This window comes from Diplotaxodon limnothrissa, linkage group LG5 (assembly GCF_057381915.1).
Source record: "Diplotaxodon limnothrissa isolate DT_005_m linkage group LG5, D_limnothrissa_male_GT1.1, whole genome shotgun sequence".
Taxonomy (NCBI): Eukaryota; Metazoa; Chordata; class Actinopteri; order Cichliformes; family Cichlidae; genus Diplotaxodon; species Diplotaxodon limnothrissa.
Window position 1 is genome coordinate 12004978 of NC_140600.1, and position 26849 is coordinate 12031826.

Below are 26849 nucleotides of genomic sequence, written 5' to 3' on the forward strand. Positions count from 1 at the left end.
TAGCTAACATTACAGCCAACGGCTAAAACATTAGCACTAAAGACCTACACAGAATATATCCCCATAGACATACAAATAACACAATTTAAGTTTGATGAGTTTAACTGAAAAGCAAATAATGCTATTAGAAATTGAAATAAAGTAGAAAAACTTACTTTTTGCCATACAAATTACTTTTTTTCGTGTTAAATTGTCTGTGTTTGACAAAATGTGCTGATTTTTCACATGTGATAGCAGAACTGAATTGGGCATGCACAGGATGAGTCACATCATTTGAAACTTAGCCCTGACTGGAGAAATTGGAAGTGTTACAACTGACCCACGTTACAACTATCCCCGGTCTCCCCTACTTCAATGCCATGTCATGCTCACTGATGTGCAAACTAAACTATTTTACACGTTTTCACATTAGCGATCCGTACTACGAAGCAAGTGCGGCAGTCACCGACTCCGTTGTACTTATATGACTTAACTAAACCTAACAACCGTAATCACGATAAGGGCGGTAGTTATCAGCCCAGGTGTTCCGCATCAACCGCGTTTACATAAAGAGCGGTTTGGCGTCAGCTGACTAATCACAAACAAAGACAGATCTAGAGCTGCATATTTAACGCAAGGAGCAAAAACTGGGACGTTAGACGAGCATGAAGAATAAATTTTTTTTAAATAAAATTCAATAAAAGCGACAAAAGCCAAGAGGAAAGTTGGCAAAATCCCCCACTTTGTAATCAATACCATTACATTAAGTCACAAATAGAGCTAACTCAATAAAACCATTACATTATTTAATTGCTTGAATTTATTATTTTGCGTGTAATTTTCACCTGTTTATTTATTCCTTCTTATTTCTGAATTAGAAAAACAATTCAATCCTGAAGTACAGGATTAAAACCACGGACAGGTCAAGGTGATCTATTAGGCAAAGTACAATAGTCTCTCTGCACTATTTGTATTAAAGAAGAGAGAGAGAGAGAGTCACTGGATCATTGCTTAAATTAATATATTCAAACAAAACAAAACAAAACACCTAACTAACAATGAATTTGGCGCTGCATAGCAGACACCAGATGTGTGCTTGAGATGGGTTTTCCTATGCAGAGAGCACTGTGTACATGACTCACGATCTCTGTAAACTCACATAAACTCAAGAGGCCTCCAAATCAACTACAAACACTTTAAATCTTAAAAGCCTAGTGTTTAAGCCTTTAGGTTAACTTTGAAAATTGTTGAATTAACAAACATGTTTCTTAATTTAAGCCATTTTTCCCATTGGAGCTATACATCCAGCTCCACTGAATATTTAGTCTTATAATTACAAGGTTCATAATTTGACATAATTGTTCCTTATTTAATTTACCAAACCTAGTTATTGATTAACTTGATTTTTAATTCGCTCTTATTGTACAATTGCCTTTTTTCAAAGCTACAGAAATATAGCCCACAGCCCAGTGAAAGGGAGACTGAAGCAAATTTTATTGCCACATAATTTTCTTCTGGTTTTTCCCCCTTTTTCATAGGTTACATTTAATTTCAGTTGCTCGAAAGTGGGCACATTTACTAAACCAAACCTTTACTCCCAAAAGTATTGATATAACTTTTTCTATTCCTCATATTTCCAAACTAAATATTTGTTACATTTATTTGAGTGAGGTAACCTTTCATTTTACGTTTAAAAAATCTTACTTCCTAGGCTGCAGGCTATATACATAGTACTTTACTTATGATTTCCCTTAGCTTAATAACCATCTGCCACTTTCTTACAGTATTTCATCTAAATCGTGTCATATAAAAAGAAATCTGAAATTGAAAGGGCACCTTAACTCAAGTGGGCTGCCCATAGACATACAGTATGCTTGCATGCAGCCTGTTGCTTTGCTGCCACACAGCGTTTACCTTTCGGTTTGCATTTTCTTGAGCGCTGGAGCCAAAGCGTCATCAACCTGCGACTATGCACTCAAAAGAACAAGCGCCACACTTCTAGCGTTTTCAGCGTTGCGACATTACATCTAGAGTAGAAGGAAATTAGTGGTATGTATATCCCTGTAGGTATGAGAAGGCTTCAGTGACAGTGAAATGTTTAATTATGGTTGTTTAAAATTGTCACCAAACATGAAAATTTGTTTGGTTTTTTTTCCAACCCGGGAGGCACAGTGGTTTGTCAAGAGTTGCTTAGCTAATGTTAGCGAGCTCGTTTTTTTTTTCAAACGTATTTATTTTCACACACAGAAAGGTGTCATAATAGTGGCTTATAGGTTGAGCCCTATTTTAAATATCAATCGAAGTTAAATGACCATTTATCCTTTTATTAACGAGCCTGGTAGCGTGATTTAGTTAGCAGTGGCAAGTGATGTAGCTAGCATTTCCTTTAGCTGTCATGCTAAGTTTTGGTTATCCAGATGTGTGACTTCGTTATATCCTCAATAATAATAATAACAACGATAACTTGAGTGCAGTTATATATCGCTTGTAAGAAAAACTAATTTAATGTACTTGAATGGATGTCGTAATGTGTGCTATCCGGTGTTTCACACATGCAGTATTCACTTGTTTTCATCACCTGCTCAGTGGTTCATGGTATTGTTTGATGCACTGACAACTTTTGGCAGTTAGCGTGTTGTTTCATATAAAATCACTGTCTTTCTTTGTTCTCTCAGGGGTGGCTGACGTTAGTGCACTATGAGTTTGTTTGGAACAAGCTCGGGGTTTGGGACTGGAGGGACCGGGGTGTTTGGAAGCACGACTACAGACAGCCACAATCCCATGAAGGTAAAGCGGCCTACAAGAGCACAACATACACTATATGTCCAAAAGTATTGGACCACACCTCTTAATCTTTGAATTGAGGGGTTTAGTGCCATTCCATAGATATAAAATCTAACAGCTAGCCATTACAAACATTTTTGAAAGACTGAGTTGTTATAAAATACTCACTGAATTCAAGTACTGACTTGCAAGGAGTTCATTGACTTCTAGATATTACACGCTTGTGGCTTGCTTCCACCAGTGTGTGAATGTGAGAGTGAGTGAATAGTGGAATTGTACGGTGCTTTGAGGGCCCCGAAAAGCGCTATATAAATGCAATCTATTATTATTATTATTATTATTATTATTATTATTATTATTATTACAGTGGGTAAAAGTAGCCAATGATTTGCTGACCCACTTACTGCAGATGTCTTCTGACATTAACATCAACACAAAAACTGTGCATCAGGAACTTCACAGTATGGTTTCCATAGCTGTCGAGCTAACATCTTTTGGATTAACAACCCAGTCCCTCTCACCCAACATCAATGTTTAAACTCACAAATGTTCTTCTGGATGAATGGGCAAAAGCTGCAGTTGCACTCCAAATTTTGTTGAAAGCCTTCACAGAAAAATAGAATGTGTTACAGCTGCCTAGGGGGAACCAACTCCATGTTAATGAATGGGATCTCATCAAAGCTGCTGTAGCTAAAATGTATAGGTGGCCCAATAGTGTTGTCAATATGTTGTATGACATAAACTTTGTTAAATGTTAAAAGGAGTCGTTTAAAACTCTATCCTCATTTTGTCACTGGTCCTCCTCATACTTCTTGTTTTTTTTGTCTTGCCTTATAGGATGTTGAAGTGACTTCACCTCCAGATGACAGCATCAGCTGCCTGGCTTTCAGCCCACCCACCATGCCTGGAAACTTCCTCATTGGAGGATCCTGGGCTAATGATGTGAGTAATTTATTCACTCGTATTTATTGCCTATGGTGGAGTGAGTAAATGAAAGATTATTACTATAGATTTATTAATACTAATCGCTAAATCATGTTGCTTAGTCCTTATATAATGTGTAATTAGCCTATTTTAAAAAGAGTGACGCATAATGTATGAGCAGGATGTGAAATTCAACATTGTTCAATAAAGGCACTATGCCTAATATACACACTTCAATATTTGTTTATACTGGCCTGAAAAGGCCTAAATAATGGGTATAATGATGGTAGTTACCAACTGTCTCTGTTAAGCTCAGCGTTGTGCTTATTTTAAAACTCACTTCTGCAGTTATTTCTAATGTGATGGCCAAACATCAGAGCTCTGAAAATCTAAACTGGGTAGATTTAGACGCGAAAGGTTTCTGTCCTGTAACCTAATAAGAGAGATGTTATTTTTTTTATTGATTAAACCTGTATCTTTTGAGTGTGTTCTGTGTCCTTGTAGCTGCAGTTCCAGCAGTGTAAGAGTAAAGCAGCAGATTAGAATAGACTATGTGCACATTAGCATATGCTACTTCCGGTGCGGAAACTCCTGTGGGGAGCTTTGTTTCCGGTGTCCTATTCGCGCCTTGTTTACGGTCCAAAACAAGTTAAGCAAATGAATGAATCAAGCGGCGATTTACATTTCTATAGATGTCTTGGGCATTTACCCAATATATCTGTAAATGATAGTCATCGACTTGTCGATATTTTTCCCCCACGCCTCAGAGCAAAACAGAAAAGGGATTCAAATGTTATATTTCTCAGCTGTCCCTCGTTTATTGCGGGTGTTATGTTCTAAAAATAACCAGCGATAGGTGAAATCAAGTAGCCACTTTTATTTTTTGACGGTGCAAAACGTTTCGTGGACATCGTGGACATACAGTACTGCACTTCAGAGTCACACTGCCAGCGATCGATGCAGCGATTCTGTACTGTACAGTAGAGACGTCACGGAGGAGATCGTCTGCAGCGATCAGGACGCAGGACACAATGTGATGTAAAAAAAAAAAAAAACAACATGCAAACTTGCACTAAAAAAATCCACGACACAGCGAGGTGAAAGGTGAACCGCGTTATAGCGAGGGACCACTGTAATTTTGAAGGTAAGTCACAACATACCCTTCGTAAATACTAATGTATAGAAACCGTTACCAGCAATCATTCATTTTTTTTCACGGTTTGTTAACATGCTGTGTAGGTGTGTACTTGACTAGCTGATCTCGACATAATGGGGGAAACATCTGGTTTGACTATTCTTCACCTGTAGCTTGAATGCTGAACATTTGCCTGTTTAAATCACAAGACCAGTCACTATACAGAGATGTGCTTCTGAATGTGGACGATGTGTCTTCTGCTGCAGTAATGCAGTTCTGCTTGTGTTGAGTGATGTAAACAACTGCTTGATCTAAACGTTTTAAACGTCAAAATTGATCATTAGATTTTTTTTTATGACACAACAGTGGTGAGTGTTCCCACCTTCTGCTCTTTGTAACTTAACGCGATCTTTCCGTTTTCGAGTTTTGGACATGATTTTGGAGTACATCTTCGCAGTAGCAATTGACTGCAAAGTAAAGCTACCCGAAATGTACAACCCCACATCCGGTCTCAAACCAGGAAGTTAGCATTTTCTCGTGCACAGGGTCTATTGTCACTTTGTCTTTCACATTCCAGCAGCAATGTGATGCACAGTTTGCACTGCTGTAACTTTACAGCAGGGCTTCATTGTTTAATAGCTCGCACGTATAAAATGTATTCAACCAACAGAGTGTCTATATAACAATTAAAAATGGCTGTAAATAAAAGCATTGGTGAGAACAAAGTACTTCCAGCAGATTTGAAACAAGAATGCTGAACATAACCTGTTCCCAACAAGGTTTGTGCTCATCGTAAGGTATCACAGTGATTTAGCCATGTAAAAAGAGAGCCACTTTTAATGACACAAAGTCTGACTTTAAGCTTGACGTAGCACACTTACCCATTAATGCTGCTTCATAGTATATCCCATTTGCTCTCTTCTGCTCTTTCTTTTTCCTCTTTGAGACTTTTATATACATCGTGCATATTTAACTTTTTGAAAATCTTAACAGTGGTTTATCGTCTGACTCTTAGGTCCGATGTTGGGAGGTGCAGGACAATGGACAGACTGTTCCCAAGGCCCAACAGATGCACACAGGTCCAGTGCTGGATGCCTGCTGGAGTGATGTAGGTTTAATGTCTAAAATGTAATCTTTGCAGTAGATGCTGTCTGGTTGTAGAGTAATTTATGATCTGCTTTTCTTTTTTTCTGTCCAGGATGGAAGCAAAGTCTTCACAGCTTCCTGTGACAAGACAGCCAAGATGTGGGATCTCAACAGCAACCAAGCCATCCAGATCGCACAGGTTGGAACAGAAGCCCAGAACAACTGTGTGGACACGAATGAAGCAGAATCCTGTTACAGTTCTCATTATTTCTCTCCATAGCACGATGGCCCAATTAAAGCAATCCACTGGATCAAGGCCCCAAACTACAGCTGTATCATGACTGGCAGTTGGGATAAAACACTGAAGGTAAAAGCAGCATCCATCACAGTAATACACAAACATGCCAAGTAGTTATATACAAACATAATAATAGAATTCCCCTAATCAAAATACAAGTGTCTGTAGTTAATTGCATCATAAGCCATCATTTAAATAAGATAAGATTCCACAAACAGAGTGTGGTCATCCAGTTCAGTCATTTAACATTACTGAGATAAAGCCTAGAAGACCACTTGGTTATATTTGTCTGTATCAGAATCCACCTTTCATTAAAACCGGCCACTTTGAGCTAATGCAAATTTTATGTGATATTGGGTGTAAACAGAGTTTAAATGTTTCTGTTTTTATCCTGGCTGGCTCAATTTAGCTTTTGGGGGTCACCCTGAAGTGACCCTTTAACCAACCACATGTCTCATTAAGCATATACACACCTGTGGAGTGATTCCAAATAATTGAATTTGCTGAAATTTATTCAAAGACACAGATGTTAAATGTTGTTTGAGAAAATGATTAATTATAAACAACACTTAGAAAAAGCTCTCATTTTTCTATTTGTCTCTTTAGTTCTGGGATACTCGATCTCCCAATCCTATGATGTCACTGCAAATGCCTGAGAGATGCTACTGCGCAGATGTTGTAAGTGGTTTATGAGTATGACAAATTCTGATGCTCACAGAATAGACTGATTATTGATTGACTTTTTTATGTTTAATGTGCCCTGTGTAGGTGTACCCCATGGCAGTGGTTGCCACAGCTGAGAGAGGCCTGATAGTGTACCAACTAGAGAACCAGCCCTCTGAGTTTCGCCGAATAGAATCTCCTCTCAAACATCAGGTGATTTGTCTTTTCCAAATATGTGTATACCTTATGCCTCTCACTTTTGTAATTTTGTACACTGCTAAGATTCATTTTTAATCGGTGCTACATGCATGTCAAGATATTGGCATTACTACTCTTTAACCAACGTGACATCCTTGCAGCACCGCTGTGTGGCCATATTCAAGGACAAGCAGAACAAGCCTACGGGTTTTGCACTGGGAAGCATTGAGGGCCGAGTGGCAATCCACTATATCAATCCTCCAAACCCGTGAGTGACTAATACAATCCACTACTCGAATTCAAGTGTGCACCTTTTCCTTTCTTTCTTTTCTTTATAAAATTATTGTTCTGGTTCTATAATTGAAACTGAAATATGAATCACTGTTCATTCGTTTCAGAGCCAAAGATAACTTCACCTTCAAGTGCCACAGGTCCAATGGAACCAACACAACCACTCCACAGGACATCTATGCAGTAAGTTGGTCTTAATTCTGGGCCAGTGCCGGCATTGTAGATAAATATATTTTGTGAGTTTGAGTCTGTTTGCTCTTAAAGGAGATATCATTTGATGAGACTATCCTAGTTTGTGGACTTTAGTAAAGCGCTTCAGTGTTAAATGAAGCTCTGATTTATTGTAAACATTATTCTTGTTAAAAGAGAAACATGGGATTCATTTTAGTAATGATATACTCTTGGTTAAACCAACTAAGATTTGTGTAAATTGGTGCAGTTTTTATGTTTGCTTTGTTTTCCATTTTGCACAAGTATAGGAGATTAAAATTTGGAATTTGTCTGCATTTCACAGAGTTAAACTTTGTAATTACAACATGCTAGTAAATAGGTGAATTTATTCAATTTATTATAAGTTCAACAGCAGGAGTGAGATCAATACAAAATTTAAAAGATACACTACAACCTGTCTTCATATAGTACAACTAAAATCCTTGCACAGTCCTCCCTTTCCTAATGATCTTAATAAGTAAGGTTTAAAAATGATGATGAAAGAACTGCAGTGTAATTTAAAATATTACATTTCATTATCTGCAATCGTTAGTGTTTTATTTAATGCTTTCTTTAGTCTTAATGTGGCTATGACTGATATCTCCATGCTTTGAGCTTTTAAATACAGTCATTATTATATAATTGCCTAATTATCTGTTGAATAAAGGCACAATTTTCTCTTGTTTTTTTGTTTTGTTTTGTTTTTCGGGGGGGGGGTCTAATATCTGTGAAATGAATCTCTTTCATTGTTACTTGTGTATAATTGTTCTTCCTATTTTATGTTTTCTCCCACCAGGTGAATGCCATCGCCTTCCATCCTGTCCATGGCACTCTGGCTACCGTGGGCTCAGACGGACGCTTCAGCTTCTGGGACAAAGATGCCCGCACAAAGTTGAAGACCTCAGAGCAGCTCGACCAGCCCATCACAGCTTGCTGCTTCAACCATAATGGCAACATCTTTGCGTATGCTTCCAGTTACGACTGGTCAAAGGTAGGCGCTAATAAATCGTTACAGTTGTTGGATCAGTACTCTAGTTAGCAAAGCTTGCCTTTTCACTCTGACTTCTACTCGTCATCATTCAGGGCCATGAGTACTACAACCCCCAGAAAAAGAACTACATCTTCCTGAGGAACGCCGCTGAGGAGCTGAAGCCTCGGAACAAGAAATGGTGAGAGAAGGGCAGTTAATGTCTATAAACCTGGAGACCGTGGTCACTGGACACGGCTGCCCTGTTTCCTCAGACTCTCACAGGGGCCTTTCAAGGGCATGCATGGATGTGTGAAGTAAGGATACTGATACGATTCAGATCTCAGCATCGTCATGTACTGCTTTAAGTAGCTTGTACAGACCATAAGTTTTGCTGAAGGTTTGCGTGGTTTCTGCTGTGATAATGTATTGAAGCAGCTTTTGCACCTGTACAATCAAAAAAGCACAGGATGAGGCCTGCTGGCTACTTTAGAGCACTGAGTTTGAAAGTCTTTAGACTTTGCAGTGTAATTCTCAGCACAAAAAAATGTATTTAAAGACAGATTTCATTAATTTATTAAATTATTGAGAGATTTATTAAATTATGGGCAGTGAAAAATGTATTTTTATAAATGGATTCATCAAAAGTTTCCATTAACTATGAATTGTAAATGTTGATTTATGCCTGTAGTGATGCATTTCTCTGCTGTATGGTGATGTATTTCTTGACTGTTATGTGCAAAAAGGAGCAAATTTTCAGAAATAAACAAAAAAAGACGAAAAGAAACCTCAGAATGTTCCCTGTCACTGACTGCTCCCTCCTGTCTCCAGATTCATCGTGCCAAGTCACATCTTTTGTGGAGAAATTCAGACGGCCTGCTGCTTTAGTGTGTATACGCTCGAGAAAGACTCCTTCCTTACGACAAACACCTGGACCAATGCCGTTGGGCTGTGTACTGTGCATGGACCAATCAGAAGGGCCTACCCATCCTGGCATTGATGACAGCTGCATGACAGTTGGTCTTAGAGGGAGAGGGCTTTATTTGGCATTCATCTGGATGTTATGGTTAATTTTTTTTTAATATGTCCAGCTTTTTATTTTTTACAGCTCTTCATTTTCTTGCGATTTGCTGTTACCCATGGTTTAGCTTCATTAATGAAACTCGGAAACTGTATAAATAAATATGTGTAAACACTTAGATTTGAACATGTTTATTCCAGCCTGAGGGAGAGCCCAGCTATTTTGCTGTCTCGATTGTTGAGAGTTTGGGGAACTGTACCCTGCATCTAAAAACATCACCTTCAAACATCACCACTGTCTCTAATACTTCAGCTGTTTATTTCTCTGTAGGTGTTGGGAATAATCATAAAGTTAAGATAAACTGAACATCTGGCTCACAGTGTCTCCTCCTCTCTGCCTATGTTAATCCAAGCTAACCAGCAGGTGGAGCATTTTGCCCTGTATGGTTTTAATTCCAGCTGTTACTTATAGAAAAGGCCAGGGAGCTTAAGCAGGACAAATGATATCAAAGTTAAACACTGGGGTTTTTGACTGAGGCACAAAGCTGGAAAAGGGAGGGATTTATCAAGAGGATATGAATGAGGTAGCAAGACGAGCTACAAAGGGCATGCGAGAAAAGTGAAGCAGTTCATAGGGGAGAAGGTGTGAATTAAATACCTTTTTTATTGAGGTCATTAGAGTATCATCTCACTGTCAGCCTGACCCTTGGTACTTAGCATTGGAACTCCAAGGCACTGAGGGCGGGAAGATGTGCTGCTGCAACAGTTCATCGGCTCACCTCGACTTTCATGACGTGATGCTTGTGACACTTCTCTGGGTCCTGGTTCCTCAGCAGTTCACCCGCTGCACCAAACTCTTTTGATTAGCTGAACAGAAAGTCCAAGTCAAATAAAGCGATTAACTGGAACTCCAAGGCAAAATGGCAATTTAAACTTATTGTATGAGGCCTGACCTGTTGCTTTCAGCACTTACAGCTGAAGGCATCACTGGGTCTGTTATTAGCAGTACATAGAGAATGCAACATCTGGCAAGACATTTTTACACTTGCCCCATTAATTTCTCAGTATACTATCAAAAAATACGGCTTAACCAGTCTGTTAACAGAATGCCCAACCATGTAAAGCTATTGGAGTCATGGCATCTGGCTCAAAAGAGTCAAAGACTATATATGGTAATATTATTAGGGGCTATTCCAGCCTTTTGAGATGTAAAAAAGTTTATAGTGATCATGAGACTGAAGCACTTTCTATGTGCTGTAGATGAGTGACTGTTTTATGTCGACTACATGATAAACATGGAAATCAGGAGCTTATCATGACCATGTAAGGCTCCAGAGTTTGTGTATGTGAGCTTAGCTGCTCTTTCAGCGGCCCCTTTTTTTCATGAGCATTGAGAGTTTAATCATTAGCAACTCTTTAACTTTTGCTATCTGCTCAGGCTATAGCTGCTACCTCACGATTCCAAAGTCAAACGAGAGTAAAATAAGCACTATTTTAAGCTCTGGGTTAGGTGTTTTAGGAAAGAAGCTGAATCCTTTACTTCCTCGTTACAGAACCATGTCTGCCACATGGTTCCGCGCTTTTTGCCGTAGTGTGCGGCTTTTTCTTTGTGTTTGTAAAAGACAAAAGCAGGTGCAGCACAGCGCCGGGAAAGGATGAAGGGGGAAACTAGCAGGAGTGAGCGCTGCCAAGGCCGGCACCTAGGCTGTAAGCCGATTGGCTGGCAGCGGAAGGGGGCGTGGCCCGGGTAACTGCACTATAAATGATCCCAGCGGTTCCTCTCAGCAGCGAAGCAGCAGGCATCCTCGACGTGAGTTCACGCGGACTGAGTCGTGGATATCATCAGGTTGCTGCAACTTTGAAAAAACATAAAAAAGAGTTGGAGAAGCTCGAGTGAAACATAGCGAGACTGGGCTTGGTTTCTCTGATGCTGGGACTCTGTTAGCTCTAAGTCTTCCGCGTGCCAAGTACTGGTCTCCGGCTGATCCAATGCTTCTTCATCAGTATATGAACGGAGCCCTGGACGTCATGCATCCCACAGCGCTTCAGAAAGACACTACTTTTACCAAGATCTTTGTCGGCGGGCTGCCGTACCACACAAACGATGCCTCACTTAGAAAATACTTTGAGGCCTTTGGGGACATTGATGAGGCTGTGGTGATAACGGACCGACAGACCGGCAAATCCCGAGGATACGGCTTCGTAAGTAGAAGCAAAACTTTCACTATCATCCGCTCGCTTTCACGACATTTAGCGCAATCAAACCGTATCATCTATCAGCTAAATTCTGTTTGTGTCTACATAACAGCGATCTTTTTGTTTGCTGCTGTGTCTCTCTCTCTTTGAGTTTTGTGACTCCGCATAATACAGCATTCAGTCATTCAAATACATGTCAAATGCACCCCCACCACAACCCCTAACACACACACACGCGCGCGCACACACTGAGGCTTAACCGCACAATTGCGCAGCAGCATCTCCGTTTTTGCCTGGCTGGCTGTTATTTTAGCTTAATGAGGATGAGGGCTCACACAAGTTGATGGATAACTAAGAAGATTATAATTCAACATATGTCTGATGTTACCCCCCAAACCCACCCAATCAAGTCTCCCCCACCTCATTCACTCCTAAACAGCCTCGGCTTATGGCTCTTGGAAGTGTGTGTGTGTGTGTGTGTGTGTGTGTGTGTGTGTGTGTGTTTTCTTGCTGGCTTTATATGGTTATTTTGGAGCAGTGGGGAGGCTTACTTTGTACACCCTGCCCTCCATTGTCAAGGACCGGAGCATATGATTTACATCACATCTTGGCTGCTGAGAGAAATTCCAGCATCAGTAAATTTGGCTTTATCCCATTCCCCACATGTATGTTAAGTTTCCCTTTGATCGCATCATTCTGCAAGCTGAACTTGTTGACTTGTGCTTAAACCTGCTGTTTATGAGGTCATCGCATTGTGTTGATTGGAACTGTGTTTGGCCATAGTTGATTTACGCTGTGTTAGTGAGAAGTGTCAAAGAACCCCTGCAAAGCCCAGTGTAAAACTACATTAAGAGGTGAGTTGTCTTGTTCTCGCAAGACAAAGACCTGCACTCTTTCTGACACAAAGAACAGAAGCGCATAAGAAATGCAAATATTTACTAGAACTTGGAAAGCTGCATCAGCCCAAATAACGACCTCTCGGGCCAAAGAAGGAATGGAAAACGGTTATGTGTTCATGTTTACCTCTAACGGCACAATTGTAAGACAATTGCTCTCTTGTGTTTACACATCAGCCTTCTAACTGAGAAGAAAGCCCGTCCTGTGAGTCTAGCTGGTATCGAGCGGCTTCGCGAGGAGGCTGGTGTTTCAGGTTAGACAGGCTCAGGGTGATATGGGTGCTGCCGAGGATGATACACAGTGGCACGATGAGCACTTTATGCTGAGTTACATTTTTTTTTGTGTGTGTGTGTGTGTGTGTGTGTGTGTGTGTGTGTGTGTGTGGCATGAGGCAACCTGCTCACTCTATTTTTCTGAGGGTTTCAGTTGGAGCAGAGGTAGCTGGCAGCAGGGCAGGGGAGTTGCCCAAAGCTGAGTACACCTCTTTTCTTTTTTTTTTCTTTTTTTCCTAAACACACTTCAGAGGTGGATTAGTAGAACCCCCCCACAGCAAGGCTCTTCAGTGTAAACACGGCCTCGTTCCTTCCTGTGTGTTCACAACACAGGCCCTGAGTGGGCTTTGTTCCAGATCCTTCCACGATGAAGAGGCTTTTTTTTTTTTTTTTTTTTTTTTTTTAAATGGTCCACTTAAACAATGCAATCTGTGGCCTACATTCGCTGCTCGTTTCTCACACAGAGGTGACTCGGTGTTGGCAGAACATGGCAATCAAAACAGAAGGCCTCAACTAATGCCAGGAAGGGGTGGACTAATACCAATCTCCTTATTTTGGCCCTAATTGGATAAGCTCCTTGTTGCTCTCCCCAGATCCATATTTCAGCAGCTCTGCCCATGGCCGTGTGGCAGCTGAGTGGCCAGCTACTGCTGTTGTGGGCAGTTTTCAAAGATTATCATTGTGCTTTGTTTGTAGTTTCCCCTTCTTGAGAGAAACGGGATCATAACAGAAGAAAGCCTGTAGGGGTGGGGGGGCTTTCGTGAAGACCAAAACCTGTTTTGTTTTTTAATTTTTAAAGCGCGTTTTGGTTTTGTTTTGATTTGTCAGACCAAAGCCCTGAAGCTATTTGTAACATGACGCCTTTTTTCCCTCCGACTGTGCCACCAGGTGACTATGACAGATCGAGGAGCAGCAGAGAGGGCCTGCAAGGATCCCAACCCCATCATTGATGGCAGGAAGGCCAACGTCAACCTGGCTTACCTGGGTGCCAAGCCTCGTAGTTTACAGACCGGTAAGATGAGGTTTATTTCAAGACTTGTTGCAAGAAAACAAAAGTTATCAGTATCCATAAAACTGAAAGCGGGTGTGAGGTTCAAACTCCCATCAGAACTACAGATTGCTTGACAGAATGAGGTCACCATCATCAAAAGATTATTTAATACTTGTTTGAGTTCTTGGGAAGGCCTAGACGTCATCTTTACAAACTGATTAGCTAAAATACACCCCACCCCCATGAGGGCTAAAAACTATAATTAACTGTGCAACATGTGTTCTTAGCTTGCCACTATTTATGGGCCGAACGACACCCAGTTTCCCAAGTGCATACATGTTGGTACTGTTGCTCGCCACACATTTGAAATTGTTGTTCTGTGGCAGGATCGAAACAGGCGCTGCCTCTGTCTCCCCATGCCCTCTGTGTATTGTTCTCTAGCCCTCCTCTGTAAATGCAGATGTGTGTCTGACAGCCAGCCTCCTCTCTTGCAGGCATATCCATCGGAGTGCAGCCCATCCACCCAGCGCTCATCCAGAGGCAGTATGGGTAAGTGAGAGGGAGTGGGCGCTCGCTTAGCTCTGTTCGCTCGCATCACGCTCTGCGCAACGCCGCTAGGCTACCATTTCTTTGACAAACAGGGCCTCTGGGAAGCACACGTCAGTTTCTGTGTCCACATGCAACTCCACAAGTAGCCTATTAGCATATTTGAGTTTTGTAGGGCCGGGAGATGATTCGCATATCTGTGGTAATAGAAGTGCATTCCAGAGGTGAATGTGTGACTCACTTGTTAACTTCTGGCAGGAGCCTGTTGACTCGTGTACCTGCCTGACCGGGCTCTGTCACTGAGAAGACTTTCTCCAAGTGGCTTTGTTGTAGAAACAGCCTGGATAGCGTCTAGGAGCCACGGTCTGCTGGGCAGCTAATGAGCATTTCGCTAGAGTAATGACACCCCCCCGCCCCCGCCCCCCTACTCTAACCGACAGCTCTCAGATATCATCCTTAAAGCTACACCACTGCAAAACACTCAGCTGTCTGGAGGAAAATGCAAGAAACACAGGGACAGGTTTTGAAATAAATTGCTTATATATTAGAAAAAACAGTTCTTCCATGCTTTAGTCTTAAAAAGATGCAAAATTTTAAGCCCATCATTAACTAGCCTGATGCTTAGTTTTTTATTGTTAGGACTTTGTGGTGGTTTGAGAGTGATTTATCACAACTGTGTATGTGGTTTTGTTTTTGTTTGGGGGTTCTTTTTTTTTTCTTTTTTTTTTATTGTTTTTGTTTGTTTGTTTGTTTTACTTTGGATGTGCGTATTTTACTGGGTTTTATATGACCATTAACTACATATTTATGCTTTTAGATTTTGCTTTGTGGCTTTGGTTGGAGTTTGCTTCAGTTGTGATTGAACTCTTCTATAAAAAGGAACAAGAGCAACCATGACTTAGTAAAAAGCAGTGTGGATTAATATAGAAAAGTAATTTGTAAGTTGCTGCCCTATAAGGTATATGTGAGCTTCATGGAAATCCCAGGACAGTCCACAGGGACGATGACAAAGTAGGAAATATATTAGTGGTTATTGAGAACAGTGAAGCCGAAAGACTTAAGACTCTTATGAGGACTACTTATGAGCCATACAGCGTTCTGAAAGATATCACAAATTCTAAATTATAGGATTCCCATGGGGGGGGTGTCCTTTCATGTTCCAAGACCTTAAGAAGGCACAGAAAAGTCCCATGTCCACAGTCCTACTGCACAAAGCATGGATGGTACCAGACCCTGAGAGTTTGCCATATGCAGTGCTGGTTTGAGGCATGCATCTGACAGGTGCTGGTTCATGTTACAGTCTTGACACCCCCCTTAATTTCCCATGAACGCCACCCCAGAGACGTGGAAAGGCACACAGAGCACCTGTCCTCCTGAGTTTCTTCTGTATGGCACCCAGACTTCCCTAAGCTGCAGAGTGTACAAGTGGCTTTTCTTTCAGCCCCCCCCCCCCCCACTTGACAACATATGGCACGAGGAGGACATGATCTGAAGTAGGATTTTTATACAGTACTCAGAGCGTCTCAGTGGCGGTGGTGTGCCGGTTACGGCTTGCTGCTCTGGATGTGTGTGTATAGCTGTGGTCAGCAGATGTGGAGGAGTGTGAAGCCCTGAGGGGGCCACTGAGGCCAGGGACATTGTTTTGATGGCGAGGAGATGAGTTGTCAATATGCTTGCTTCTCGTGCATCACACAATTTATATGTATATTCTTTTGCATTCTTTTTTTTTTTTTTTTTTTTTTTAAACTTTCATTTCTCCCCTTACAGTGTTGCAACTGCCGGGGTGTCAAAAGGAGATATTGAAAACTGACACCTCTGTGAGACTGAGACGGGGTAAAAAGCGAATGAGGGGGAAGGGTATGGGAACCCTGGTGTTGTAGGCTTAATGCTTTAATGAGACTGTGCCTCCCTTGGAAACGCACCTCTACAGGTGTCAAACAAAACACGTGTTTTTTTTTTTTTGTTTTTGTTTTTTTTTCTTCGTCTGTCTGACTTCAAAGAACAACAGGTTCCTTTTAACAAAGAGTGGAGGCCCTCTTCAAGGTGCTGTAAATGGGTTGTTAATTTCTCGCCCTATCCAGTCCTGTCTGTTTCCCCACTCTGTGTTATGGTGAGTCACGCACTGAAACTTCACTTGTTATCATGTAGAAATATTTAGCTGCTCAGTGTGTGACGCGAGCGCAGGATTTTTCCCATCACATCGTTATGCAGCCTTCATTAATGACAGCGAGTTCAGCTGCTTATATTAGTAATGTTTACGGGCATCAAATGGTTTCTTGTAAGCTTGTCTCTCTGGTGTCTCAGCCTGCCATTCTCAGAGTGTCACTATGTGAGGTGCACACAGACTGGCTGTCAGCACAAAACCAGCTGACGGCCAGTCTGATAATCTTCGGGCCGTCATCAACATTCCCCCCACCACTTGGCATCTGTGGCCTCGTCCCTAACTTGCCTCGGTACCATCTTTTTTTTTTTTTTTTTTTTTTCCCCCCGCTCTCACTGTATGTCTATCCGTTCCTCTTCAGACACAAAAGATCTAATTCAGGACTTCTTTGTCTCTCATTTTTGTATTTCTCTTCACCTACACAAGGTCACTTGCCTGAGGCCAAAATCTGCCTCAGAACATGCGAACTCATTATGCACAAGGCGAGTGAAAGGGCATACATATGCCCCGCAGCATTAATGTATGGCTATCTTTGAAAGCTGTGTGCAGAGTGAATGTCTCTCTGTAGAATGCGCTCACGGGTGGGGGTTGCCCTCATTTGCTTATGCCTACTTGTTAAAAGCCACTGTTTTGTTTTGTGCTCAGACCACTGGCACTAGAACTCATTTCCCCTTCACTTGCCAGATGACTCATTTGTTGTTTGAATACAATACAAGTTTTATGGAGTTTGAATTTTCCATTTGAGATGATACCTGAAAAATGCTTCTCCCCCCCCTTTCTTTCTTCCCTGCATCTATTTAACCACACAATAGGACGTTAATGTTACTGCTGACAATAATCACTCTTATGCCATGGTTGCTTCCTGCTGCCAGCTGACCAGTGTGCCAGCAGAGGATGAGAGGATGCCCACAGTACTCGGACTAGTCCCGAGAAGGGATATGGCAGAAAATATCTACCCACCCGCCCCTCCTTCCTCCCTCAGCCAGCCTCTCTCCAAGGTGCCAGTGATGGCTTGAGAGTGAAGTGCCGTGTGCTGTGATGGACTGGAGTGCCTTTTTATCTTTACCCTTCTGTGTGATATGAAGTGAAGAGGTTATCCTGATTTGTACTGTGACTCTTTCCCTATTATGGCATGGTTTGGGGTTTGCAGTGGCAACGGGTGTGTGTGTTGGCGGGTGAATAAATGGGGAGGGCAGAAATATTAGACAGGTGTGTGTGTGTGTGTGTGTGTGTGTGTGTGTGTGTGTGTGTGTGTGTGTGTAAATGAGTGTATTGAGACTATGATGAAATCCCTATCCTGCATGCTTAAGTTTTTGTGTTTGTTTTTGGTTGCTTGATAGCTGTGTTTTAATACTAACCTTCATCTAATGCACTGAATCTGTGTGAGAGGGGAAAACGATAAGACTGAAACTTGAAAACAGTCCATGAGAGGAAGATTTTATTCAGCACTGAGATGTGGTTGAAGAGTGTAAGTCAATGTGACATTTTGTTGTTGCTATCTTGCCTTTGTCTGCGGATCCCCCCCCCCCCCCCCCCCCCCCCAAACCCCCGCCCGCCCCACCCTGCCCACCACACGACTGCAGGATCCGGGGTCAAGGCTCTCTCAATAGTCAGTTATATCACCATGTATATGAAAGAGGGGGGCTCTTTTGCTTGCTGCCATCACTAATCCCTTTATACAACAAACTCCAAAGATGTACTTCAAATCCTGAGTAAAAATAGACTAATCTAAAACCCTCTCCACTCCCATTTCTTTTGTGGATAAAGTGGCAAAGCAAAGACTGTACAGTCCCCAGACCCCACAGCTCTAATCAGCTACATCTGAGAGTCTGCCCATGTGGCCTGGCAGAGCCTCGCACCCAACCCTGATGAGCTCCCCTGCCACCATAATCCCCCTCCCCTCCCCAGCTAACATGTTCACCTGTTGTAGTGAGATTTTCAAACTAAGCCAGAACAAGAGCAACTGCAACTTCTGCCGTGTGTGTGTGTGTGTGTGTGTGTGTCTAGTAAGTGAAGTGCAGCAGCTGTTAAAACACTCTGCTGATGCCTGAGCTTGAAAACCTGCCAGTAACGGCTGACTCTATCATTCACCCCCTCCCTCCCCCGTCCTTCCAGGAGGGCCTATCCAACAGGTTCTGTAGCTTTTACTAACTGACACTGACGGAGGGTTGAGTCTGCCTCCCTCACCTCTTTTGTGTGATTATCCTTAATAACAGTGGATTTCTGTGGGAGTTCTCAAAGTTCTGGACACTAGAGTGTATATTTCTAACATGCTCGCCCTCTGGTCGCAGTGTAAACAATGGAGCCAGGTGTTGGATTTCTCTTGTAGTAGTTGTTTTAGTCCTCTGGTCTAACGCCCCCCCCCCCCCTTGTGTCTGTGTGCAGGTTGGCCCAGCCTTACATCTACCCGCAAGCATATGTGCAGCCCAGCCTGGTGCTGCCCACTCAGGTTTCTACTTCTGTCAGCACCAGCCCGTACCTGGACTACAGCGCAGCCTACACCCAGTACGCCCAGGCTGCCTTTGAGCAGCAGTACCCGTACGCCGCCTCCCCGGCTGGCTTCTTGGGCTACAGCTACACCGCCAGCCCCACAGCCACTGTTGGGCCTTCCACCGCCACCACAGCCCCACCTACCGTACATCCCACTCTCCCTTCTGCCACTGGCACTGGTGCAGCGTTCCTGCATTACGCCCCACAGCAGCACATCCAGCCAGACCGTATGCAATGAGCAGGTTGAGGAGCAGAGGAAGGGGTGCAGGAGGAGGAGATGGAGGTGGAGTGGTTGCAAGCCTTTGGACAGAGGATATTGAAAAATGCCCTACGGGGTGATCCTGCTGTTGCCAGAAGTAGCTTTCAGGAAAAAAGGGTGGGACTATTGCACTATATGATCAGGATGAGCTTTTGGCTCATTGGTTAAAGGGTAAAAGTAGTGGGAGGACTAAGGTTCAGGTTGAGAAGCTGAGCAGTATATGTGGCTGCTTCCGAGAGCTTCCAGAAGCTGACACTTCTTCTTTTTTCTTTTTTTCTTTCTTTTTTAATTATTATTATTATTATTATTTTTATCCTTCTTTATTAATGTCCTTGTCCATGTTTTATTTCTATGCTATTATTATCAATGTTCGCATGTTTCTCTGCTCAATCAGTGGAAGTTGTATATGTCCATGGTACATGTTGATGTTTTGAGAGCTGTCGGGGACATGTTAAACCCCTGTTACCTCCAGATTCCCGTGGATCTGGGGTGGATATGAAGGGCAATGCTGCTTTAGGACACTGGGGGAACAGTCAGAGATGAGGGTGTACCCGGTGCTATACACAGTAAGGCAGAGCACTGCCCCATGAACAAACCTCCAGTGTTCAGCACCACACAGGAGGGACAACAAGAGAGTTCACCTCAAGAGGTAACAGAAAGTTTCAGTATAAGACTGTCGGAGCTCCATTGTCCCAAGATGATGTCAGGACTACACACTTATTTTATTTGAAGAGGCCTTAATTTAAAAACAATAACAACTCCCTCTTTGAAACTTAAGTGCCCCTCCCACACCAGAGAACCAAGTGCAGAGAGTTCCTTGAAACTGACCTGACTGTTTCCAGCAGTCACATTTATCTGACTTGGGTCTTGATAATTTCAGATGGATGTAGATAATCACAAGCAGTATGTGGCCGTACGGGGACCAGGAGCTTTGTATATCGATGTTTAAAGGTAGCTGACACTGAGCTCAAACACCAGTGTTGTTTCTTCTTTTGTCACTGAGATTGTCAAACTGTTGCTCTCAAAAAGGACATTCATGTACAGCATTTTAATGTTGTCTGTCATTAAGTACATTTACAATATTTATATGTAGGTATTTATAAGAGGTACTAAGTTAAAATAGCTTTTTTTTTTTGTTTCGTTATGACTACAGTTATGGCACTTAAGTCATTTAACTTGCAGAGACACAGCTGCACCCCGTCAGTGGATTTGACAGCTGGCTCATTGATGCCCATTCATATTTTCTGGAAATGTTCTATTATTTTTTTTTATTTTTTTCTCCAATAAGAATGTCTTTTACAGTTCCTTCAAAGAAGCCATACCAAAAAATAAAATAATTTGTACTTAAATATGCCTCCTGTTGTCTTCTGTCTTTATTATTAATGTGAAGTGTCAACGATGAAAACCAAAGAGCAAATTTATGTCATTGCATTTGTAACAAAATACACATCCTGGTGTGTGTGTGTGTGTGGCAATGAGTGCTGTCAGGTCTTGCATATGAGTGTTGGGGGTGGGGGAGAGCAGGAGGCCCAGACTTTTATCAAGCAACAACAACACCTTCTCAGCAGAGCTGGGTGTTCCCTTGGACCGTGCACTTTGCTTTCGTTCCCTTGCTGAGGCTTTAGTATGAAACTTAAATAAAAGGTGTTTGTCAGAAAGTGCTCTGAGGCCCATTATGCTGAGCTGCAAGTAACTTTTTTTTTTTTTTTTTTTTTTTTTTTCCTGTCTCTGCTAAACAAGGCTGCCTAGCACTGTCTCCCAGCAGCATTTTTTTCCCCCTGTTTGTGCTTACATCAGCTTCTTTAGGGGATATGTCACTTCTAAAACCCCGCTAAGCCCGGGAAAACGAAACGCAGGCAGGGTTGTAAGAAACAAAAACACATCATTTTGTTCTCAACCTCAATTTTATCCATGCAACAATGATTTACAATATCATCCTGAGTTCAAGGGATGTTTTTATTTTTTTTTTAGGTGCTATTGTTTTTCATTGACATCCATTCACACCTTATTCATGCTAGAGTTACACTTGGACATGTTTACCTTCAAGTTGTTTTGTATGAGTTTTATTGCATGTAATTATTTGCATACTTCTCTCTCGTGCCTAGGCTTTCTTTTCAAAAGCTACACCAAGTTTCTTTTAAATAATGCAGTGTAGTGTCATTCTTCCACCTTCTAGTAGATTAATGAATACAAAACAACTGTAACTGTATTAGGCTGACTGAGGCTGTAAAGAACTGCTAAAATGACTTAACGATGCTAACTCAGCACTGTTAAAATTTAACCCAAGCAAGAATCACAGAGCCACACAAAGTAGTGCAGTCTCTGTACCAAAACGGCCTTCAAGGCCACTCTAACCTAAAAGGGAATTAATCCCTACAGACATCTGTGTTAAAATACCCAACAGCATTAAAATCCATGTTTAACCTGTTATAAAAAAGTGTTGGTCTTTTCATAACACCTGTATAATGGCTCAATGAAGCATGGCTGCTTTGATTGACAGGTGTGCTGATAATGCTGTAGCCGGTCACTGCTAGGCCTCAGCTTTGGTGGTGCAGCCTGTTCAAGAAGCTTCAGTTTTGATTAGTAGGTGTAGTATTTTATTAGCATCGATTAGCAGGTATGGAGTGGGTTGCATGCATACAGTTCATAGATGCAGTTTGCTGAGCACTTACCCTAGCATGTCACCCTCGCATCTAAATATGGTAAATTATTATAAAGCCAAAACTTGAATGAGGAAGGTTTAAAATGCAGAAATCATGGGTAACATTTAAGTGGTTACATCTATCACTTTTTAAAATATGGTTAAAAAGCAGGATTTTTTCCTATGGTCCCAGCTTACGAGCCAAGCTTGCTAGCATTAGCTGATAACTTAGCACTCCACTGTAGTGTCCAAACATATGGTCACATATGGCTCTAAAACACAACAAAAAAAATCAAAGATGGTAATGGTCACAAAGCGGTGGTGGTGACATCATAATAACCATTTCCATCTTGCTATTCTACACTTTGTGTTTTAACCGTATTCATCACCTTATCTTTGCAAGTTAGCATAATAGCATTTCAGTTAGCACCAGAGGATGAGCATTTTGTTTTTCACAACACTGGAGCAAGGGTGCTGTCAGGGACTAGAACATATTTCCCCCACACTGGCTCCCTGTTATATCCAGAATCAAATTTAAAATCCTTCTCATGCAAAGTCTTGAATAATCAGGACCTATTTTGCCTTAAATACCTCATATTAGCGCTTAGACTGCTGGGGGCTTCCTTATCACTCACCTCTTTTTACTTTCTATGTGTTTATACACCACCTTGCATTTAATCGTTACTTATGATTATTTTCTGGCTATTTTCCACAGTATGTATTTTGTTCCTCCCGTCATCCTCAACGGCAGATGTCCGCCCCTCCCTGAGCCTGGTTCTGCCGGAGGTTTCTTCCTGATAAAAGACAGTTTTTCCTTCCCACTCTCACCAAATGCTTGCTCATGTGGGGTCATCTGATTGTTGGGGTTTTTCTCCCTATTATCCTCGGGTCTTTACCTTATAATATAAAGCATCTTGAAGCAACTGTTAGTGTAATTTGGTGCTTTATGAAAGAATTAAATTGAATTGATGATAGCAAAATAAGTTTGTGTTCAGGAATTGTGTTAAGGATCAAAATGTACCGACAGAGTAAGAAGCCATGCAATGTGTTTAGGACACACTGCAGACGATTCCAACACACAGAACAAGTTTCAGTTTTTATAGCTGCAACATGTCAGAGATTTTTAAACACTTGTGTTGAGCAGAATTATTATATCTGCTGTTGCTGTGTTTACTGGTTGCGACTGTAGTGAGGCAGCTCTGGTCCCACTCGTTTCTCTTTACTTCACTTTGTCACTATTAATCTTTCACTATCTCACCCAGTCCTTCTGTGTTTGTGAACTCGCTCACACATTTGTTTACTCAACTTTTCTGCTTGTCATTTGTACTCCCCCCCCCCCCCCCTTTCCTAACACCTCCCCATCTACCTCACTTCAGTGCTAGCAGTTCTGTTTCTCCTCACGTGCCGTTTTCCCCTTTTTTTGTCGCCCCTGTTTTCTCTCTCTGCCTTTCTCCTCGTCTGTTCTCATCCTTGCTTATCTTTTTCTCCTGGTCACATTCTTCTTTTGAATTACATGGCAGAAACAGAGCCTGGTGTCAGCTTGACGAACGAGGTCACGGAGGTCCAGCAGACCTCGTTATGCTGAGTCACCACGAGGCCTCTCTGTCTGTCTCTCGGCCTGTCTCTCTTTCACATGCACATACAAAATAAAAGGTTCAGTCAAATCTCGCTCTCCACTTGCTTCTCACTCTGCTGTGCCACTCTGACGTCAAGTGATTCCTCAGAAGAGTCATGAAAACAGTCCTATCTTATCATACCCCAGCTCAACTTTAATCACAAACTGCTCGCATCACCATGACTCTCAAATTAGGCGCCCATATGAAAAAAAAGAACCTTTCTATAATTCAAGTCCTATGTGTGTATAGAATAAAATATCAATGGAAGGTGTAACAGCATGATTACTTGCACCTTATTAAAGAAAGGTAAGTGTTGTATTTTATTTAGAAACTATATGACAAGTGTGAGAATCAGGCAGCCCTGATTTGAAAGTTAATCTTTCATAGAGAGTCATAAATTACCCATTTTATGAGCGTGTTATTTAATATTTGGTGTATACTGTCTATAGAGCCTCCTGTGCCTGTGATGCTCGTCAGGGCGCAGCCCCGATGGGCCCATCTGGGCCTGGGGAGTGTTGGTGCAGTGGCGTCTGATAGGCTTCAGCTACTATATTTACCCTGCCTCTCATAAGAAAATACCAGACCCAAGAAACCCATCACATGTTCTCTCCTGTGGCCTTTTCCCACATCAACAACACATTTAGATAACATGGACAGGTCTGGAGAGAGTCAGGTTTAAATTAGAAGCAGAGACAGTCAGTAGGTCAGTGAGGGGTGGGGGACGAGTGATCGGTATTAAAGCATTAAAAGGCCAATCAACAGAACAGATGACTTAAACGGGAGAAGTGGAAAAACATCTCTGGACACTAACTTGTTTAAACAGGGTGTACTGACATTGTTTGTGTTGCACCCAAAATGAGAGACAGTCTAACTGTAACCAAGGGGAACAGAAGCTCATGACAACAGAATCCGATTGAGTGGATGAAGAATCTCCAGTTGGGACACCCGTGCTGTGCTTTAGCCGTACTTGAAGGTGACATTGTCAGAGCACAGTGCATAAAGGATCGCTTATCTCAGTAATGTGCTGGAGGTTGTTTTGCTTTTTAACCCAGTTTGCAATAGAAGAAGTGTGAAAGAAAACAACATGTATGATGCATGAAAACAAAAGAAACAGAAACCAGGAAATGAGAACTAAAAGCATTTCAACTGATTGAAAACTTGCCAGTAACCTCAAATTGTTCAAATAATTAAGGAAGCATTCAGCCTGCTGAACCTGTAAGACTGCACAGATAGCAGAGGTTTAAAGCAAAAGACTTCTATCTTCTAGATATAACAACGTTTTCTTCGAACTTTAAAAAGAATATTTGGAACTATAGCTGAACAGCAGTCAGTGTTATACATACATATTGTAACTAAATCCCAAGTTGAGAAGAATCAGCGATCTGAGGTTTACATAAGCTTGGAAATAGCGTTCATACTCTATTTCACTGTGCTTAAGTGATGATACCTGGATAGTGTAAGGTGGTGGGAAGTATGGTCATCTTTGAAAGTCAACAGTGTTTCTGGAAAGTGACTTGGAAAGTGTGCACACGGGGGCCGTGGTGTCTGTGGCTGATAAAGGCTGAGACATTTGTGGCTCAGTGTGAGTTTTCAGGGCTCTGGCAGAAAGTAGTGCTTATCCAACTGCAGGCCTGCGTCCTATCAGCTGCTTTTGGACGGCTGTACACGCCACTCTCACACCTGCTGATTCTTCTGGCACTTCCACAGAGGTCGGTGATAACGAGATGAGCCACACGAGATGGCCTTATGCAGGAGTCAAGCTTGTGCTGAAACTTCTTAAAGTCAAACAGGAGTAAATGATGAGGCAGAAAAAAAACATACAGCTGGAAACAGCATGGTCCCCCATTGAAGGGAATTGATTACATTCATGTCATAGTGCTGTGCTGTGCAATCGTGAACATGTGGATTGCAGTTTATTACCCTGCATGCATGTGTGTGTGTGTGTGTGTGTGTGTGTGTGTGTGTGTGTGTGTGTCTCCTCCTAGTAGTTGTTGCCCTCACTCGTGCTGTCTTCCCTCAGTTCTCAGGCCTGTAATGTGATCTGAGTGTGTCTTACTCAAGAAAGGGCCAAGGGGATACCCATCACAGCCGATCTGCAATCACAAGCTCAGGCACCCCCCCACTCTGCTCTCCCCCTCAACAACAACCACCCCCTGCCCACCCTCAACACATCTCACAACGCGAAGCAAGGGGCTGAGGCGCCACAGACGCTTCCAGCCTCACATCCCGTGTCCATTTCACACCACGCCAAACCACCAGTCTATAGAAGCGCTGGCATGCACACTCAGGGAAATGTTTTCACTCCCACTGAATGAGGAGCATGCTTTGCAGAGAGTGCCTGTTTGTTCTGTGCCTTTCTGCATGTGAGCACCTAATGTAGCATGGGTAACACCCTTCACGGGGTGAGAGAGAGAGAGAGAGAGACAGCAGCGGAGCCGAGCGCCAGAAGACAAGAGAGGAGGTGAACGGGCAAGAAATACTTAAAGTGCTGTGATGGTAATGCGGTAACAAGGTCCGGTCATCACGCCGCAAAATAACTACTTGTTTACTGCATATGTGTGTGCATATATGTATGTGTTTGTAACATGTTTAGCCCCCAGACGGGTAGGGCTGGCAGGGGGAGTGGAGGTGTTGGTTGTGTGCCATATTTCCTTATCTCTGGTCAACATGCTTGTGCTAAGGGAGCAGCGCCTCCACCTCGATCTCAAACCCAGCCTGCCACTGTTGGAGGGCAGAAAAGGGAAGGGAGAGTAAGAAAGAGAAGGGGGTTGAGGTTCTCTACAGCAGGAGCAGCAAATAAAGAGAGAGACAGACAGAGAGAGAGGCCCAGCACCTGACAGCTACTGACAGCTGAGCTTCCTCTCTCAGTGGGGCTTTCGTGACCACAAACTGACACACTCTCTCCCTCTCTCTCGCACACACACACACACAAAACACAATGATCGATCCACTTTAGCTTTAGACTGTCAGACTGTGCTTCTGACTGTGTGGCAGAAGCACACACACTATATGTGTGTGTGTGTGTAGAGGAGGAGCTCTGTTTTGTGTGCAATGTTTTTGTGTGCTTGCCTTTCTGCGTATCAGCTCAGACGGTCCCTATGTCTGTAGGTTTAAAGTGTGTCCACCAGTGTCTTCCTGTGTGGTAACAGGCCACAAGAGGCAGGAAGCAACAGGTGTAAAAGAGGAATTAAGAAGAAAAGAAAAAAAAAACACGCCACTCCTTCC

At 42.4% G+C, this 26849-nt stretch overlaps 2 protein-coding genes across 3 annotated transcripts; both read left to right on the forward strand.

The window, feature by feature from the left end:
- Positions 1-1965: 1965 nt before the first annotated feature.
- Positions 1966-9428, forward strand: rae1 (ribonucleic acid export 1). Of its 2 annotated transcripts, none has more exons than XM_085353847.1 (13): positions 1966-2028; positions 2655-2766; positions 3601-3705; positions 5838-5930; positions 6021-6107; positions 6189-6275; positions 6813-6884; positions 6975-7082; positions 7229-7335; positions 7466-7541; positions 8365-8559; positions 8652-8737; positions 9367-9428. In XM_085353847.1, coding segments are annotated over exons 2-13 (1107 nt in total). In that variant the 5' UTR covers positions 1966-2028; positions 2655-2676; the 3' UTR covers positions 9368-9428. The 2 variants fall into 2 exon arrangements, with proteins under 2 accessions (XP_085209973.1, XP_085209972.1); XM_085353846.1 differs by having other exon boundaries at positions 8652-8852; positions 9367-9426.
- A 1928-nt stretch (positions 9429-11356) lies between these two features.
- On the forward strand, positions 11357-20682 carry LOC146631665 (RNA-binding protein 38-like). The gene is made up of 4 exons (XM_085353050.1): positions 11357-11757; positions 13809-13932; positions 14406-14460; positions 19004-20682. The coding sequence occupies exons 1-4, from the start codon at positions 11545-11547 to the stop codon at positions 19344-19346; spliced, it is 735 nt and encodes a 244-aa protein (XP_085209176.1). The 5' UTR covers positions 11357-11544; the 3' UTR covers positions 19347-20682.
- Positions 20683-26849: the final 6167 nt, after the last annotated feature.